At 46.4% G+C, this 18,811-nt stretch overlaps 1 protein-coding gene across 1 annotated transcript; it reads left to right on the plus strand.

The window, feature by feature from the left end:
* Window positions 1-9,762: 9,762 nt before the first annotated feature.
* Window positions 9,763-18,811, plus strand: DDX52 (DExD-box helicase 52). The gene is made up of 15 exons (XM_069873892.1): window positions 9,763-9,857; window positions 10,736-10,961; window positions 11,820-11,944; window positions 12,126-12,311; window positions 12,561-12,704; window positions 13,357-13,468; window positions 13,749-13,821; window positions 13,973-14,176; window positions 14,552-14,642; window positions 15,080-15,202; window positions 15,421-15,571; window positions 15,948-16,023; window positions 16,846-16,917; window positions 17,568-17,660; window positions 18,221-18,811. The coding sequence occupies exons 1-15, from the start codon at window positions 9,771-9,773 to the stop codon at window positions 18,306-18,308; spliced, it is 1,851 nt and encodes a 616-aa protein (XP_069729993.1). The 5' UTR covers window positions 9,763-9,770; the 3' UTR covers window positions 18,309-18,811.

Genomic DNA, 18,811 nt, shown 5'->3' on the forward strand with positions numbered 1-18,811 from the left:
TAAGGACACCACACTCCAAGCTCTCCAGAGCCCTAAAGGGCTTTAGGTGCCCAAGTCCTACTTCCCAAAGCTGCGAAAGCTGTAAGAGGCATTTTCTCCTCTCCTGTGAGACACAAGCTACTCCATACCTGTATCCCCTCAGAAATGGATCCGGTAGTCTCCAGCTGTGTACATTTTTCTTAGATTTTGCAGCGTGTGCCAACTGCTGAGAGTGATTTAGAGGTGGAGAGCAGCAGAGGTGCCTGTGGACAGATGACCACTAGGCCGGTAACTAAAAAGAAAAACACTGGATGTTTTCTCTGGGGCAAGAAAGGCTCTTTTTCTTTGTGTTTGTACAATTTCTAGCGCAGTGGGACCCTAACCCTTGCTGGGACTAATAGGAGTCACCCTGTGGTGAATAAGTCATCATGAATTGGACACCAATATTCAGAATGACATCTAATTTAATGTATACCATAATTAAATACCATTTCTTCTGACTCATTGCTGCCACGCGGTCTGTAACTTCTGCAGTCCTCGTCTGCCATGGGTTGGCATGCATTGGTCCAGGAGGCAGGCTGGGGCAGCGGCGCATCCATCCTGCTCTCCCTCGCAAGGCTGATCTAGGTTTCTACCTGCCTGAACATAGTGGTGAGTCAGGTGTTTCATATGAAGCCCCAGGTGTCATCGAAAAATAGCCAGAGGCTTTAGGAGGCTAGGAGACCCGTGTCCTCACCCTCCTAATGACACACTAATGATGTTGCCCTTAGTCCAGCACAGTTTATTCCTCATCCTCTGCTAATTTTAGCAGCTGAGTGTTAAGCAAACCAATTAGGAGCTGACTGCCAGACAAAGCCAAACTCCATCCAGTTTGGATACTGAGCCCATGGGCCAGTAAAGCACAAGGGTGAGGCAGGAGGGTGCGTGGCTTTTGAAGATCTTTGATTGCAAAGAGCTGGCATAGCTGAGTGACTTGGAGCACATCAATGGGAAAGGGTGGCCCTGCTGAAGGGGCACTATGGTGGGGCTTTGGTTTTAATCACCTTCAGAAATGCCTGGTTTGGGTTTAGCACCTGTTTCCTTTTTTTATTTTTTGGAAGTTAGATGTGGGTTGCTGTGGGACAAGCTTTCAGAGCGGCAATCTGCGGCTCACCTTTATAGCTGGAGCAGGACACCCTGATAAAACCCTTTCCATGGAGTTCCCTTGTTTATGTGATTTTCAGTACCCCAGAGGAAAAATGGAAGCACAAAGCTGAAAGAGGATGAGAGGCATGAAGACTTCTCGGTGCCTTTCATGCAGACTCAGAAGTGATGCTCTCTTTTAGCAAAATCTGGGGAGAAAACATGCAGGTTTTAGTCTGAGATCTCCTTTGCACCTTACTGCTCAGCAAGTCCTTTCCAAAACAGCTGAGCGCCAGGCTGAGCCCTTTTCAAATCCTGAGCCCTTTTCAAATTTAAATATTGCATTTCTACTGGGCAGGGTGGAAATGACTTGGATTCTTCTACCTATGCTAGCAGAGTTTTGCTCTGTGAGGGGCTCATGAAGCTGAATGGGCAGAGCTTTCCCCAGCTGATGCATATCCAGCATCAGGTTGAAATGATCCTGCAAAAGGATGGGTGATCAAGCAGGCAGGAGTGGGGAGAGAGGCACCATATAACCTGCTGCATCTGAATGACTTCTTGCAGGGAAGCAGTGCCTTTGGGGGCTTGATTTTTACACTGGCTTTAAGACAGAGATGGATTGAGGGGTTTGAGATGTGAAAACGGTGTAAAGTGCTGCTCAGTGAGTGGCCTGGTCTCTACATGGCTCTCCAGAAAGCCTTGCAGAGAAGGTAAGAGAGAACCTTGGGGGAAGGAGGCTGAGATGCAGCCCCACCAGAGAGGGACCTGGAGAGGGAAGAGGGAGTTGAATCAAAAGAAAACTGGGGTGGGGATGGGGGGGAAGTCATACTAACAAAGGTACTGATGGAGGTTACTACCATGGAACAGAGTGTGTGGTAGAGCAGGCAGGATAAAGTCGATAATATGAACAGAACAAATCATTAAGAAAAGATGGTATTTACTCAAGATATATGAACTTATAAAGTTGCCAAACAGCTCAATGTGTGCTGCCACCCGCTCCTGGGCAGCAGGAGATGGGAAGGCAGAAAGCATGATGGGTTTCTTGAGGATGCTGTGGATGCTACACACCCTGACATGGTTATGGGGAGAAAGATTCCCCTGATTTAGATTTAGTCTCTAGCTGAGGAAACCTCTCTGCCCAGAGAAGCACCACCCAAAACTGCTTCCCTGAGCAACTGGGCTGGGGCTGTCCCTGCCCAGACCTCACCTTGCATGAGTGAAGCACTGGGTGGGATGTTTGTTCCTGTAGATGCTCTGGCTGTCTCATCAAGTTGTTGGAAAAGAAAGTGTAATGCCAAATGAGGCTCCTGGAAAATATTATTTTTTTTTCTCCTGTTGCTCTTAGGCATGTTGTGTTTGTCAGCAATGCAGCTGTTATGGAGCAAAGAAACTAACAGATACATGACAAAGGTCATTTATGACCTGTACAGTTTTACAGGGCTGGGTGATTATTTTGCCGTTCAAAGCTGCTCGCGAGGGAATTCCTTGCACGTGAGGATGTGCAGGCTGCCATGAGGCTTTATTGGTTACTCTTTATGTTCATAACAAACTGCAGCCTCCTTCAAGGCAGAGCACAGGGACACTGCTGCATTTAATTTGAAGTGCAAGTGTAGGTGGAAAGGGAAAGTCCCCAAAATCTCAGTGTTACCGAGGCCAGGGGATAACATTCAGGGTCAGGGCTGTCGTGGCTCTCTACGATACAAGGACCTGCTCTCTTCGTGGGGGGGTGACTGCTCAAAGCTCACTCGGTTTTGATGATCCTTCCCCAGCCAGGATGTTGTGGATGGGCATGGGGAAGCCCCAAGAGGCGAGGAGGTGGGATGTGGGAGGTCTGGGCAGGAGTGTGGCCTCTCCTTTATCTCCAGAGGAGAGCACAGCCTGGTGACACCTGCTTGGATGAGTAAAGCCTGTGCCCTGGCTGCCTCCCGTTTGCACTGCAGCACCAGTGATGCTGCTAGTGAAGTCACTGGGTCAAAGCCAGGTTAGCACCGCCCTTGCTGCCTGCCCCAGAGCTGCAATAGGGCTTTATCAAACCGCAAACACGAGCCCTTGGTGTGGGGTTGCAGCCATCCCCAGGGAGCAGGGCTCTTTGGTGCTTACCATCTCCATTATCTGTGGAGAGGAATGGAGCCAGGGAAACCCCATCTAGGGCCAAACCCTGCATGTGGGCTGGAAGGGATGAGGTACTGAGGGGCATAGTTTAGAGATTGGTGGGAATGGTTGGACTCGATGATCCGGTGGGTCTCTTCCAACCTGGTGATTCTATGATTCTATGCTATCTGTGCTGGGCTCTGCACGCCCTGGTGCATGTTGTCAGCCTGGTGGTGAAGCAGACCTCGAATCCGGAGCCATGCAGGGCTCAGCAGCCATCCCAGTGCTAGCCAGCTTCTGGCCCTGCTGTGGCCAGTCCAGCTCCCATCGGCTGGCATCGAGCATTTCCTAAGGAAAGCCCAGGTCCTCCCTGTGGAGGAGCAGGCGTCCTGCTGGCTGTAAAGGCAACAGCCTCTCCAGGGGTACAGAAATACAGACAAGCTATTTCAGTAACTTTAAAAATGTCATTTTGCGCGCATGTCAATGTAACGCGCAGTTGCACAACAGCACCCAGCTCTGCTGCGCAGTCTTTCCAGACTTGTTCTGCCAGTCCAGCCAGATGGCCTGATCTGCTGGAAATTTCGGCAGGAAAACCAGCGGCAGCGGGGTGGGGGCTGTGCAGAGCCTCGGCTCTGCTGGGGCTGCGTTCCCCGCCACGGCTGCCTGCACCCCATGGACCACTGCCCAGCGGTCCCAGCGCTGCCTTCCTGTGCGATGGGTCAAAAGGGAAAGCATTGTCCGTCCCCTGCGGCCAGCAAACACGCTCTGCCCTTTGAAGCCTTTGAGTGGATTTGGTCGGGCTGGTGGTGGAGTTTGAGGAGTACACAGAGAAGAATGCAGAAAGTGCTTGTGTTGGGAGGCTGGGCTGTTTGCAGACTTTGCCAGCTCCCTGCTGCGCTGTGGTCTGGCTGCTGGAGCAGGTATACAGAGCCAGAGGGGTCACCGCGCCAGGCAGGTGGCAGCTTACATTGATCCTGTGCCCTGCTGACATGAGGCTTCCATGATGCATCTGCAGGAGGTCTTCAAATCTGAAAAGGTTTGATGAGGGAGAGATGCAGGCTAAAATGACTGGCAGCAGCAGAGAACGGCACCACAGGAGTTTACTGTCCTAAACGAATGCACTGCTGCCAAACACTGTAGCGTGCTCTCCACAGCTAGAGATAACCTCACTCTCTGCCTGCTCCAGCTTGTCTCTGATTTTTCAGGTGGCTCCAGCTGGTGCTCCATTCTGACCTCCCACCAACAGGCAAGGGATGTGCAAATCCAGAGCTTGTCCAACATCAATGATCTTGGGGAGCCTCGATATCCCACCATCCTCCTGCCATCACACGTTCAGTGCTCCATATCCCACACTGGAGAATCCAGGACTGCCCCTCTAGGTGCAAGCATCACCTATTCCATGCCTGCAGCCCTGCACACCTGCAACAGCAGTCTAGCCAGCAAACCTTGTGGGATGCCTCACACTGCTTGCTCTGCAAAGGATCTTTACAGGCTGGAATCAGTCACTTGCTTTCTCACTGCGAGTGCTTTGAGATCTCCTGTGCAGGTGAGATGCACAAGACAACTGTGCTGGGTTCTTTGGGGATGAAAGATGGACGCTTCAGAGAAGGAGCCTGGTTTTACTGCACGTGGTCAGGTTAAACATCTGGTGTGAGTACTAAGCCACAGGCTGTGTTACATGCACCAGGGAGCTGGGATAGCGACTCCTCGTTGCAGACAGGTGAACAGCTAAATACAAATCCATGGCCAATGTTCCTAGAGGCAGAGGAGGTTCCAGGACTTGGCTGCTCAAGCTGGTACAGGCAGTCTGGCTCCCCTCAGCGCTTGTGGGTTGTGCATTCATTTAATCCTGAAGGATGATTCTCCTGTTCTATAGATGGTGAAAGACCATCAGGTCCTGCAGCAGCACTGGGGCAAAAGAATGGGATGAGGTGCATGAGCTGGCAATGGGAGTGCTGTGGGGGCCATCAGCATCTGGGGACGAGGTCTCTAATGCCCTGGATTTTATTTCTCTGACTCAGTGTGTCAAAAAACCTCACATGTGCACTAAAGAGTTGTCCCATCCCTGTATGCATGTAATACAGAGCCACACAGAGCTTGAACCTCAGGCACTTCACTTTATCTTCTAATTCCAGGAACTTTGATTTTTACCTTTACATTCAGCAAAATTAATTCGCATCTCTGTAATTAATTTGCTGCTCAAATGGATTCTTAATTACAGATAAATCACAAATCTACACACTCAGCTGTTATGCTTTTCAAGTAATAAAAGAGATCATTTGTCTTCCTCAGATGAACAGAGACCAACTAGCACACCATTTCCCCCTTTATGAAGAATTCATTTGCCTTAGAAAGAAAGTCTTTAAAAAAAAACATTGCAAGGATTTCTTGAATGGGGGATCAAAGCTCCCACACTGCTGGAAACCATTTTTGCTAAATAAGATGTGGGTAAAGGGGAAAAAAAGTAAAAGTTTTTTGGTAGTGGTTGGGATTACAACACCCTTGGGAGGGAGGACTTGGGGTCAAGAAGTTGTGACCAGGTTAGCAACACAGGGAACAGAAGGGGATGACAAAGGAACAGAAAGTGGAAATGGACAGATGAATGAGGAAGCATGTTTCTCTGCAGAAAGAGAATGGATGCTACATCAATTCATACTGAGAGCTAAAGGATGAGGGCCTGTTAATGGATTGGGGGACACAGCAGGGATCAGAGGTCATGAGTGCACTCAGCTGGGCTAATTGACTGTTATGTGCATATTAGTGATGATAATGCGGTTGGATAGTGGGACGTGGGGAGCAGATATGCAAAAGTTCCACTGACAATGCTGTCCTGTAATTCCTGTCTTACACCTGCTAAACAAAAAGCATGCTGGCCTTAGCTGCTTTCCTTGGGAGGGGAGCCTGTGGCTTCAGGTGAGCATCTCTGACCTGATTACATGGGTAAGGAAATTAATTCATGCACTCACCAGATTTGCTTTGCAGTCTTATGGGGTTTTATTTCAGTCCTATGTGTTAGGCACGGCCCAATGATCTGACCAACACATCTCCCCTGGGCTGTTTCCACATGCTTACAGAGGTGCCTCGAGCACTGCTGCAGGACAAGGGCTGCTCCAGGGTTGGGAGCTATACACCGTCTACCTGCACCTCCTGCAGTCCCAGGGTCTCTCTCGCAAGAGTGACAAATGAAAGGGGAAAACCATACAGTCTGAGCTCTCCCCCACATCCCAGTCCAGTCTGCAGGCGTTCTGCCAGCAGCTCCAGCCAGAACAGGGCTCATGCTCACCCTCCTCTGCTATAATTTTCTGCCAGTCCCGGTGCGTCGGAAGCACCGTGTTCCCCAGCATGTACGAGCAGGTGCAGGGAGGTAATGTGAAGACCATGAGATGGTCCAGTAACTACTGCATTCACCCCATTTGACTGCGGCTGTGGGGCACTGACGCCCCCTTAGCTGGCACAGGTAGCTGTCTCTTGTTTGCTGTGATGCAGATGGAGAGAGAACTCCCTGGCAGGAAGCACTTTGCTTGCTCTTTGCTGGTTTGGATCAATTATAGGGAACAAAGCAAGTTACCCTTTGCCGTGCGGGATTTCTGCAGTGTGCACCTGAGAGGGGTTGTTCTCTGAGAGGCTTTAGGTCACCTTGCTCAGCAAAGCAGGAACAACACAGAAAAAGAGTGGAATCAGCTCTGGTCAATCCAGACAGAGGATCAGTTTTGGAGGTCAGGTGCAGTTTTGAGCCGACTTTTGTGGAATTGAGCTCCAGCCTGGTGAGCACTGCTAATAAAACAGGATTGCCCAGGTTACATCAGGCTGCTGGAGCATTAATCACCGCTGGGCTGAGCCGAATGGCCCACGCTCCTCCACCACCGAACCCTGCAATGGCCTCGCTGGTCATCTGGTGTCAGTGCTGACTTGGCAATTAGCACTGAGTAATTGATTGAGCAGCACCGGGGAAGCAAAGATAAGCCCGATGCTGTGATGAGAGCAGTTTTGCTTTGCATTAAATTCAGTTGCTCCGTTTTTTTACTTCACTGACTTCTCCCTTTCACCCTGACACAGGACATGACCCCTCACAGCCTGGCTCCTCCAACCACTCCAGAGATGATGACTTCGGCATAAGGCAGCTCGGCCCCCGTGGCCCCACGTGCTGGAAGATAGGATTGTGCTGCCAGGGACTGCTCCCACCAGAGAGTCCCACGCTTCTGGCACACGAATTGCTGTCCAGTCAGTGCCTGGCGCTGCCGCCTTGGGAGCAAGGCTCCTTACACAAAGGGATTTCCCAGTCGACTGATGAAGAGAACAATCCTGTTTCCTCACTGTTGAATCTGCTGACAGCATTTCTTGGTGAGTGATGGATATTGGAGATGATTTATAGTTCTTTGTTACACAAATGCCTCCACATTCTTCCCCATCCTCTCACAGCAACCATCAGTCGCTTTTCCCAGTGGAAAAGCAAGAGCCTTAGCCCGGGAACAGCCCGAAGGATGTGGCGTCAAGTCTCTCTCCTGCACTGGCTTTATTCGCTGTAAATACGCCATCAGGGACACCAACGAGGGAAATGCCAGCGCTGCCCGCCCAGCTCTCCATGCGGCTGCTTCCACCCGTCTGCTGGGAAGACAAAAGGTTGGCAAAGAAACAGCGCTACAAATCAGGCAGAAGGGGGCTGCGGGGAAGCTGGCCTTTGTGCTATTTTTCATCTCAAATTTTGTAATTAAAGTAGAGGGTGTTGCAGGATGAAGAGCCATTGCCTGTATCTCTTAGAGTGCTCAGATTTTGTCAATGTAAACGCTTAGCCTTTGAAACTTTTATTACAGAAGACAGGTTTTGTAACGCTGTTGTTGCTTAATTGGATTTCTGTTTGGTTTACTTTAGGTAAACCAGGAAAAAATATCAATATTGTTTGATCTGATACAGAGTAGGAGAGTTCCCTGTACTACGGGGTCTCACAGTTTATCGTAATTAATAAACTCATGAGTTAAATAACTTCAGATTTCAATCTATGCATTTCTGGATCGCTCGGAGCAGCTGAGCCAGTTCCTGGGTTGCTCCTGCCACTGCCTCTAGCAGGGTTTTTTTTATTTCAAGCGCAGTTGGGAGATTGGATTGTATCAAAGGAAATCAGGGATTAACTAAATTAACCAGGCACATTCCTGGCTTTAATTTTGGTGTCACTGGGACTGCCTACTGGCTTCACCAAACATGCTGACATAGTTCGTCTTAAAATCGTGAGAGTAGCAGAGGATTGAGCCCTAAGTAATTTTTAACAAAATGAGGTAGAGTCAAGTGAAGAGAAAACATCCCTGTGTGTTCACAAGAAAAGGCAGAGCTGCTTGTTGTGGATCACAAATGGAACTCTGTCAATCCACAATGAGACTATAAACTACGGGATGATGTAAATACATGGATCTGTTGGAGCGAGTCCAGAAGAGCGCCATGAAGATGACCCAAGGGCTGGAGCACCTCCCATACAAGGGCAGGCTGAGAGAGTTGGGCTTGTTCAGCTTGGAGAAGAGAAGGCTCCAGGGAGACCATATAGCAGCTTTGAGTACTGAAAAGGGCTACAGGAAAGTTGGGGACAGGCTCTTTCCCAGGAAGAGCAGGGATAGGACGAGGGGGAACAGTTTTAAGGTGAAAGAGGGGAGATTTAGATTAGATATTAGGAAGAAATGTTTTCCCGGGAGGGTAGTGGCATAGGTTGCCTGGAGAAGTTGTAACTGCCCCATTCCTGGAGGTGTTCAAGGCCAGGTTAGATGAGGTCCTAAGCAACCTGATCCAGTGGGAGGTGCCCCTGCCCCTGGTGGGGGGTGGAACTGGATGGGCTTTAAGGTCCCTTCCAATCCAAACCATTTATGACTCTGATCCTACGATTCTATGATCCAGGCAATAAAAAGTGCTAATAAGCCGCTGTTTCACCTCCTCAGAAATACCTTGAGCCTCCATTTACATCTCTGAGAGGCAGAGCAGTAGTGCCTAGCTGAGCTGGTGATCTCTGCGTGACAGCACTGTGATGGATAGAGGTCATCCTCCAAGACAACTAATGATACTGTAAATCACCAAAAAACAACCAAAGGCAGAAAAAAAAAAAAAAAAGAACAGGGTAATACTGAAAACGCCAGCAAATAAAACTCTCTAAGGCTTGGAGTTTTAGAAAGCAAGGACCTTTTATCAGGCGTGGGCAACACAAGGGAGCGATCTCTATCGATCGTGTGCAGTGAGACAAGAGCCGGGAACAGATTTCTCTCCTACCTGCTTATGGATAAATTCTCCCAGAATTCTATTACTTCACAAGGACTAGTTTTGTTGTTATGAACTTCACAGCAGTCCACTGTTAATTTGGAGCTTTGTAGACCCCGTGCGGGGTCTGGAAGGGGCCAGCCAGGAGGAACCCACAGCCACACAGCTGCCACGAAGCCCTGGGGCTGTTGGGACAAGACCCACGCACCGGCTCGGCTCCTCCCCGTGCCCCCGCCCGGCGCGGCCCAGCGCCTCGTGGGGCCGAGTGAAGCCTAGGCCGGGCGGTTGCCATGGTGATGGGCCGCGCGCAGCCGGAAGTGCGGCCGACTTCCGGTGCGGGGAGCAGCATGGAGGCGCAGGAGCTGTTTCGGCGCTTGGGGGCCGGCGCTCGCTTCGATGTGCGGCGGTTCGGAGAAGACGCCAAGCGGTTTGGGGTGCGGGAGAGGGAGAGAGGGAGCTGGGGGTTCCCGGAGGGTCCTGCACTTGCGGCGCAACAACCCTGTGCAGCGCTACAGACTAGGAGAAGTCTCCCTAGAAAGCTGCCCTGAGGAGAAGGGCCTGGGGGTGTTGGTTGACAGCGACTGAACATGAGCCAGCAGGGGCCCAGGTGGCCAAGAAGGCCAATGGCATCTTGGCTTGGATCAGAAACGGCGTGGCCAGCAGGTCCAGGGAGGTTATTCTCCCTCTGTACTCGGCACTGGTGAGACCGCTCCTAGAATCCTGTGTTCAGTTCTGGGCCCCTCACTACAAGAAGGATGTTGAGGCTCTGGAGCAAGTCCAGAGAAGAGCAACGAAGCTGGGGAAGGGGCTGGAGAACAGGCCTGATGAGGAACGGCTGAGAGGGCTAGGGTTGTTTAACCTGGAGAAGAGGAGGCTGAAGGGAGACCTCATTGCTCTCTCCAACTCCCTGAAAGGAGGTTGTGGAGAGGAGGGAGCTGGGCTCTTCTCCCCAGTGACAGGGGACAGGATGAGAGGGAATGGCCTCAAGCTCTGCCAGGGGAGGTTTAGACTGGATATCAGGAAAAATTTTTTCACAGAAAGGGTCATTGGTCCCTGGCAGAGGCTGCCCAGGGAGGGGTAGAGTCACCATCCCTGGAGATATTTTAAAGAGGGATCGATAAGGTGCTCAAGGACATGGTTTAGTTCAGATAGGAATGGTTGGACTCGACGTTCTAACATGTCTTTTCCAGCCTAGTGATTCTATGATTCTGTGATGTTGGCCCCTCAGTCCCCATCCCTTCACCTCAGCGGGGACCTTGGGGCTGCCTGGCCAGGCTTCTTCACCGTTTTCCGTGTGCTCTTTTCACCCCAGGTGATAAAGGGCAGTGGCAGCAGTGTCTCGCTGGAGAGCCTTGACTTCTTCGGGCGCAAGGAGGAAGTCCCTCTGGGATCTGCCGAGGAAGACGGGGAGCTCGCAGAGGTAAAAGGTGAAGAGCAAGAGGAGGATGGAGCAGGGAGAAATGCTGGAGAGGCATCAGGAAAGAGAAAAAGAATGACAGAAAGCAGCAAAGGGAAAAGAAAAAAGAAAAAGACACGAGGTAATTATATACGCGTACCTGTGCCCCTGGTGAAGTTCATGCTTCGTAGTAGCATAGAATCATAGAATAGTTTGGGTTAGAAGGAACCTTAAAGATTATCTAGTTCCAACCCACCCACCATGGGCAGGGACACCTCCCCCTGGATCAGGCTGCCCAAGCCCCATCCAACCTGGCCTTGAACCTCCAGGGATGGGGCAGCCACAGCTTCCCTGGGCAACCTGTGCCAGTGCCTCACCACTCTCATGGTGAAGAAATTCCTCTTTACATCTAGCTTAAATCTGCCCCTCTTCAGTTATATAATCATGGAATGGTTTGGGTTGAGAGGGACCACAAAGCCCATCTGGTCCAACCCCCCTGCAGTGAGCAGGGGTATCTTCAACTGGATCAGGTTGCTCAGAACCCCATCCAACCTGGCCTTGGATGTTTGCAGGAATGGGGCATCTCCTACCTCTCTGGGCAACCTGTTCCAATATTTCACCATCCTTAGCATAAAACATTTCTTCCTAATACCTGGTCTAAACTTCTCCTCTCTCAGTTTAAAACCATAACCCCTAATCCTATTGCTACGGGCCCTGCTAAAAAGTTTTTTCCCCATCTTTCGTATCAGTTCCCTCTAAGTATTACGGTCTCCTCCAAGCTGAACAACCTCAACTCTCTCGGCCTCTCTTCATAGGGAAGGTGTTCCAGGCCTATGATCATTTTTGTGGCCCATGCCAACAGGTCCATGTGTGTCTGAAGTTGTCATTAACTTTAGCATGAATGAGAGGAAAAGAGTTCTGAGGTGGACTTTTCTACCAAATAATTCTTGATTGTTTTTTCCTAATGGTAATTTCAATTTTTGTGAACTTTCTGAAACAGCGTCCATACCAGAGTTGTCAGAAGGTAATGGAATAAAGTGGATGTCCTCTCTGGAAGTAAAATTCGAGGATGCAAAAGACAAAAAACCTACTGCAGAAAAACTTGAACGCTTGAGAAGAGAAAAGGTGAGACCGTGAAAGATCACTTGGTTTCTGTGATTGTTTCATTGGAAAATTGAAGTTCATTTGTGGTAATTTCTCTTTGGAGGGAGGTGACCAAGTATGGGGAAAATAACTAGAAGGTAAATCAGTATATGCTTAGTTTTATGCTGTTAAAGAAAGAAAGGGTTTGTCTTTTGCCTTTTAGATAAACCGCTTCAGAAATCGACACAAGATTAGTGTTCAGGGAACGGATCTTCCTGACCCCATTGCCACGTTTGATCAGCTTCAAAAGGAATACAAAATCCACCCTAAAATCATGGAGAATGTTCAAGCTGCTGGCTTCCAGGTCCCAACACCAATCCAGATGCAGGCCATTCCCGTTATGCTTCATGTAAGCTTTCCAGTTCTGCATTTCGTTACAGGGAGCCTGGCAAAACTGGGAGAACGGTCTCTCTATAGGGTTGTGGTTGGCTGCAGAGCTTTAGAGATGTGTCAGCTGCATCAGAGGTCAAAACTTAGCCATTCCAATATTACCTATTTTGTGTTAGTTTGTAGAATTAATATTTATGTGGATATGATTTTTTTTTCCTCCTTTTTTTTTCCCTAGTAAAATATAACACATTTCTTTATTTTCTTGAAGGGTCGAGAACTCCTAGCTTCAGCTCCTACTGGCTCTGGAAAAACACTGGCCTTCTGCATTCCTCTCTTAGCACATTTGAAGCAACCTCGTAACAAAGGATTCAGAGCTCTGATCATATCACCTACCCGAGAGCTTGCTAGCCAGGTGTGTGTTCAGGGGAAAAATTGTTGTGTCAATGTATTTCACAGCTTCCACCCTGAATCAGTAAAATAGCAGCTTAGTAAATGTTTTTTTCTCCTTTATTACCCTAAGATATCAGAAAAAGTTGATTTGAACTTTTCTTTTAAATCTCTCGTCTTCTGCAAAATAGTGACTTGTCTAGAATCTTGCTCTAATCTAGATGGGTAGATGAGAGGCTTGAGATTTTTTGATCATATTTTAAAACTGCTTGACACTAAGGTGCTTTTAATACCGACCTTCATATTTGAGATTGCTCCAAGAGATTTATCTGTTTGTCCCAAACACAGAATTTCAACAAATAACTTTATATTGAGGCTTTGTTATTAAACTGAAATAAAAATTAGCAACTAAGGGCAGAGTTCCATTTTTGCTTTATATGGAAGAGGAGGCTTATGAGAGCTACGTTGTTAAAATATGGTGGTCAGACCTATGAGAGCTTTCCAATGACTAATACATTTTAGAAAGCTGCATTTTATTAAGCTAAGAAAACGAGGCAGCTTTCTCTTAGCACTGAAAGATGTTTGAAGCTGTGTCTTCAGGATTGTCTGCAGTTTTTTCAGTTAGAAAAGCTCATCAGCTCAGTGTGAAAACCTAATCTCTGCTGCTGCCTCTTCAGACGCATCGGGAGCTGGTGAAGTTGTCTGAGGGGACAGGCTTCAGAATACACATGATCCACAAGGCCACTGAAGCAGCTAAGAAGTTTGGATCCAAGTCTTCTAAGAAATATGGTAATTGTTTTAGCTACTGAAGTGCTTCTGAGAATTTCAAAAATGTCACTCACTTTCCTCTTCTGGCCTGTGTGGTTTTAAAGAGATTGGTTAATGCCACTCAAGACATGCAACCTATTGCTCAACACTAAAAAAGGAGCTGACGTGGAAGAAATGGGAAGTGAGCCTGAGGGTGGCCCTTGTTACGTTGTACCTCTGGCAAATGGGATGGAACTTGGGTTTCTCCAGGCTCTGTTAATTTTGTGTCTTCTTTAATGTCTTGCCTTTTTTTTTTGTGTAGATATACTAGTTACTACTCCAAACAGACTTATTTATTTGCTGAAACAAGATCCTCCAGCGATAGACTTGACCAGGTACTGAGAGTCTTGATCAAACCTGGCTTTGCTACTAGCTTTGCCTCTGAAAAGCAGATGCATGCATCATCCTTGCATCTAGGATGGTCTCTTAGAACTTAGCCTTCTCCATGAATGGCTCCTAGTGAAAAACAAACCTCTCTGTTCCTAGTGTAGAGTGGCTGGTGGTGGATGAGTCGGACAAACTGTTTGAAGATGGGAAATCGGGGTTCCGAGACCAGCTGGCCTCCATCTTCCTGGCGTGCACGTCCCACTTGGTGAGAAGAGCCTTGTTCAGTGCAACCTTTGCACGCGATGTGGAGGAGTGGTGTAAGCTCAACCTTGACAGCGTTATTCTGGTGTCTGTTGGAGCAAGGTTGGTGTACAGTTCTGCTCTAACTTGTGTGATTGTTTTTTTTTTTCTTTTTCCTGGGCAAATCATTTGCTTTCTTCGCACCATGAGACTGGGTGGTCAGATGTTTCTGTTGTTCGTCTTGGTGCTGCAGGTTGGTTGTCTCCAGAAAACATTGTGTAGGGATACGGATCCTCCTTGCATACTGGGGAAAGAGTTGTTTTCTTTTACCCATTGCTTTATCATCAAATAAACATTAATCTTAGAAGTGTGTACTGGTGAAATAAGTCTGTTGTGGAATAGTTCTCATTCGCCCAGTAATATTTTATGGGGTGTAGTGTTTATGAAAATGTAAATAAACTTAATGGTAGCACAGTTATGTTGTATTTCTGGTTTCAGAAACTCTGCAGCAGAGACGGTAGAACAAGAGCTATTGTTTGTTGGATCTGAGACAGGAAAACTAACGGCAATGAGAGAGCTTGTTAAAAAGGTATTTTGGAGAGATTGAGCTCTTTCTGCTTATACTTCACTGAGCTATGTGTTCTGTCAAAGACTCGTCATTTCCTAAGGTGAAAACTTCTCTGTGACACGTGTTAAACCATTGTCCAAATCTGCTGTACAAGAAGAAGAATAAGTACCTACTCATGAAAACTGAGAGCATTCCCCATTCTTGGTTATTTATTTGAGTCTTGCTTAGGAGCAGTTTACACTAACTGTCTGCTTGATTTTACTTGGCTACGTAAGTGGGTACTTCACATTGGGTAGGAAAAAGAGTCTGTGGATTAAATTGCAGCCCAACACTGAAGTCGGGAGCTGTTCAATCAAAAGCAGTGGGGCTGAACTGGCTTAGTTCTGACTCGCAGCAATTTGGCTAGTCAAAAGAAATATTCTCTGAGATGCAAAATAGTAAGGCTTATTGTTTTGCAGGGCTTTGCTCCTCCGGTCCTTGTTTTTGTGCAGTCTATTGAGAGGGCTAAAGAGCTTTTCCATGAACTTATTTATGAAGGCATCAATGTGGATGTCATCCATGCAGGCAAAACTCAGCAACAGGTAGGAGGATAGAATTTCTTCTCAAATACAGCACTCTTACCTTTACCTCTCTTTCTAAACTAACTTCAGGTAACTTTGACAGTAAATTACCAAAGGTTTTTGTTCAGAGGATTAGCTTTGTTTGTTAATGTCATGATGACTTTCAGGAAACAAGTTCACTTTCTTTCTCAAATTGCTAATGAGACTGTTTCCAAGTCCCTTTTTTCCCTTTTTCCTAGAGAGATAAAGTAGTGCACAGTTTCAGATCTGGGAAGATCTGGGTGCTCATCTGCTCAGCCTTACTAGCTCGAGGAATTGACTTCAAAGGAGTGAACATGGTCATTAATTACGATTTGCCAACGAGTGCAGTGGAATATATCCACAGGATAGGTGAGTGATTGTTCACAGATTATGTTCTTTTTCTCGTTTCCTGGATCCTTAATTTAGATGCCCTTTTGTGTGAGCAAAAGTCCTGAAACCAAGCCTCCTCTGTTGCTGCAGCACTAACTTCTACACTGCTTGATTCAGGTTATATCTGGGCTCAACTTCCACTGAAACTGCATTACTTTTTGTCAGTCTTCTATGAACTTTAAATACATAGATACTTCAGACGTACTTGCGCTTCCATTCAATAGGAGCAATCTTTGGGGATCAGTTGCTTGGTAGTGTAGTAATGCATGTTGGGGGGCTGTGGCTGTTAAGAGGAATAGAATAAAATGAGGTGTTTAAAGTAAAGTCTCTACTCTTTGCAAAATTTGTTTGGCAGGTCGTACTGGAAGAGCAGGGCACAGAGGAAAAGCAGTCACTTTCTTTACAGAAGATGATAAACCTTTATTACGGAGGTAAATTTAAAACATGATACTGCGAAAATGGTTTTTGTGTATTGTTTAGTGCTCTGCTGAACCATATGGTTGTGTCTGGTATCCCACACCTCGTACACACAGAGTTGCCATGCTGTGGAGATCCCACACTGCTGGAAAAAGCTGTTAGAAATAGAGAAAGAACTCTATCAAGGTGGTGAAACTGCATAGTGGTACCACAGTATGGGAGAGACAATTTTAGGGTTTCTTTTTGAAGCCTTTCACTAATGCAGCCCGAGAAAAACGCACATCCTTTCACTTCTCTCAGTCATGTTAGCAGTAATGACAATGCGATGGTTTGCTTGGTAGCACCTTTAAGTGAGACTCAGTTATTCTGATTTGAGCCTCCTTAAAGGGCAGGTTCAGCTTCTGTTACAACTGACTTTGCTCCTGCTCTGGTTTTCCCGAACCAGTTGCTGTGTAGGAATTATGACTGCCTCACGCTACACTTTAGCCTTTTTAATCAGTTCTTTAACTCATGTCCAGAACTACTTGGTATGATTGTCTGTTTTGGCACGTTGCTTTTTTTTCATCTCCTTTAAGACTGTACACACACAGAGTTTAAGTTTGTTTAAACTGCCTAAAGGGCATATTACTTTCATTTAAACTTTTTGTTTCTTCCTAACCGTACTTCACGCTTGCTTCTATGTCTTTATTTCTGGCTTTAAATAAACCACAACAGAAAAAAAACAAAACAAAAAAACCAAACAACCAGTTATTGGGGATTGCTGCTTCCCACAGAAGCAGCTTATCTGTTGTCTGAGCACTCACTCGAGTTAATCTCTACCCTGTTTTCCTTTCTAGTATAGCTAATGTTATCCAGCGAGCTGGCTGTCCTGTGCCAGACTACATAAAACACTTGCCCAAGCTGCAAAGGTATGTTCATTTTGAACACATTACCAGTTTGTTTCCCATTTTAAAAGCCTGCATGAGTGGTGCTGGGTGCATAAGGGTTACAAAAGAACTAGTTATTTGCAACACAGTTGCAGTTTAGCTGCAAAAGGAATTTTACACAGGTTGATTGTGGCAGTTTTTTATCCAGATAGAAATGGAAACAAAAAAAAAGTACTTAACTCCAGGAAAACCTCAAGTGGAGAATTTTACTGTGAGTTCCCTGAAATCTGCTTTAGACTCCCTAGGTCCATACTCATGGATTCAGCTTCTGATGCATGAAAGAAAGTCCTTCACTCCTGAGTTACCTTTAGAAAAATTGATGCAGGGATATATCTGTATGGATAATTGTTTTAATTAGTTCTTGTTTTTACACTTTTTCATAACTCCTAATAGTTTCTAAAATGAGAAATCCATATATAAATGGTAAACATTTATTAAAATAAAGTTTGTTTGAATGTCTTGGAGATCATATGGCTGAACTAATCTTGGGATAAACGACACTGAAAATTACATTCAGACCCATAAATCCCTAACAACCAGTAAAAATCTTCATTAACTGTTTTATTTCCTTTGCTTGCCAATTTTTGACCTTTAAAATAATCTACTCCTCCTTCACTAAATGTCGTTCTCAGCAAAGAAAAGAAGAAATTAATTAAGAAACCATTGACAAGAGAGTCCATTTGTACTACTCCTCAGTGCTTCTTAAAAAAAGCCAAAAGAAAAATGTAAGTAGTTTTTAATCAAGGGGAGGGAAAGAGATTTACTGTTTATCCAGAGAAGGCCCAGCATGCTTCCTCTAAAATGACGAATAACTTGAATGTACCACCCAGTCATAACGATTTTAGTGACGGTGAAATTTTGGTGTCGGTACCTGTCTGTTAAAATTGGATTAATGCTATCAGTTTGCTGTACGCAGTGCCGTGTATCAGGTGATAGCACGTGGAGTTTAAACCACTGGTCCTAAAGCCAGAGTTCAGACTCAGCTCTCGTTTAACAGAATCCATCTGCTCCTTTCTGGAAAAAGGCTTGTAACCCATGAAATATTGATACAAGAAGGAGATTGTAAGTTGTAATGGCCGGAGCTTGCAGAAGATTGCCATGTAGCCATGTGGTATAGTAGAAGTGGTCAGAAAAAAACCAGCATTGCCCATGGTTTGAAGCGTTGCTACCAAAGGATTTGTGTTCAGCTGCATTAACACGCTATAAACCAACTAATGTCTGTGTCACTGCTGTGTACTGCATTTATAATGTTCAGATGTCTTGATCTCCACTGTGTTTCTTGCAGGAAAACTACAAAGGAGAATATTAAGGAGACAAAGAAAGTTAAAGAAGATAAAGCCAACAGTAAATTACAGGCTGTTTCAAAAAGCTGAACAGCATCTGCCTACTTGTCAGCTGGTGCGAACACCTCTGTCCATGCTGGAGAGCAGGAGAATGAAGATAATGAGAAAGGGGAAGGGGGAGGAATATTTCTTATGTTTCCTTCTGGGTGAGGATTGACATTCACACACAAGAAAGTCTCTACTGTAGTACTAGCGCAGGGTTACTGAATGCTTCTTATAGAAGCTGAAGAGTGTGCTCTTGCAGTAAACGCCTTGTGTTTCTGAACAGTGGTTTGAAAATAGCATCTGTTTGTGTTGCTGTCCCCCAGTTCTGTACTACTCTTTGAAAATACTGTTGGTTCTGTGTTCAGATCATCTCAGATTTGTCAGACTTCCAGAAGATTCAGTGGCAGAAAACACACAAAGCTTACACTTAGGCTTGATAAATCCATCTATCAAAGACTTGCCTGGACACTTGAAAAACAGACTAATGCTACTGGTATTTTGTGTGAAAGTAAAGTCTTGTGCCTCCTACCTTTTTATAATTATAAAAT

The sequence above is a fragment of the Phaenicophaeus curvirostris genome, chromosome 21 (genome assembly GCF_032191515.1).
Source record: "Phaenicophaeus curvirostris isolate KB17595 chromosome 21, BPBGC_Pcur_1.0, whole genome shotgun sequence".
Lineage (NCBI taxonomy): Eukaryota > Metazoa > Chordata > Aves > Cuculiformes > Cuculidae > Phaenicophaeus > Phaenicophaeus curvirostris.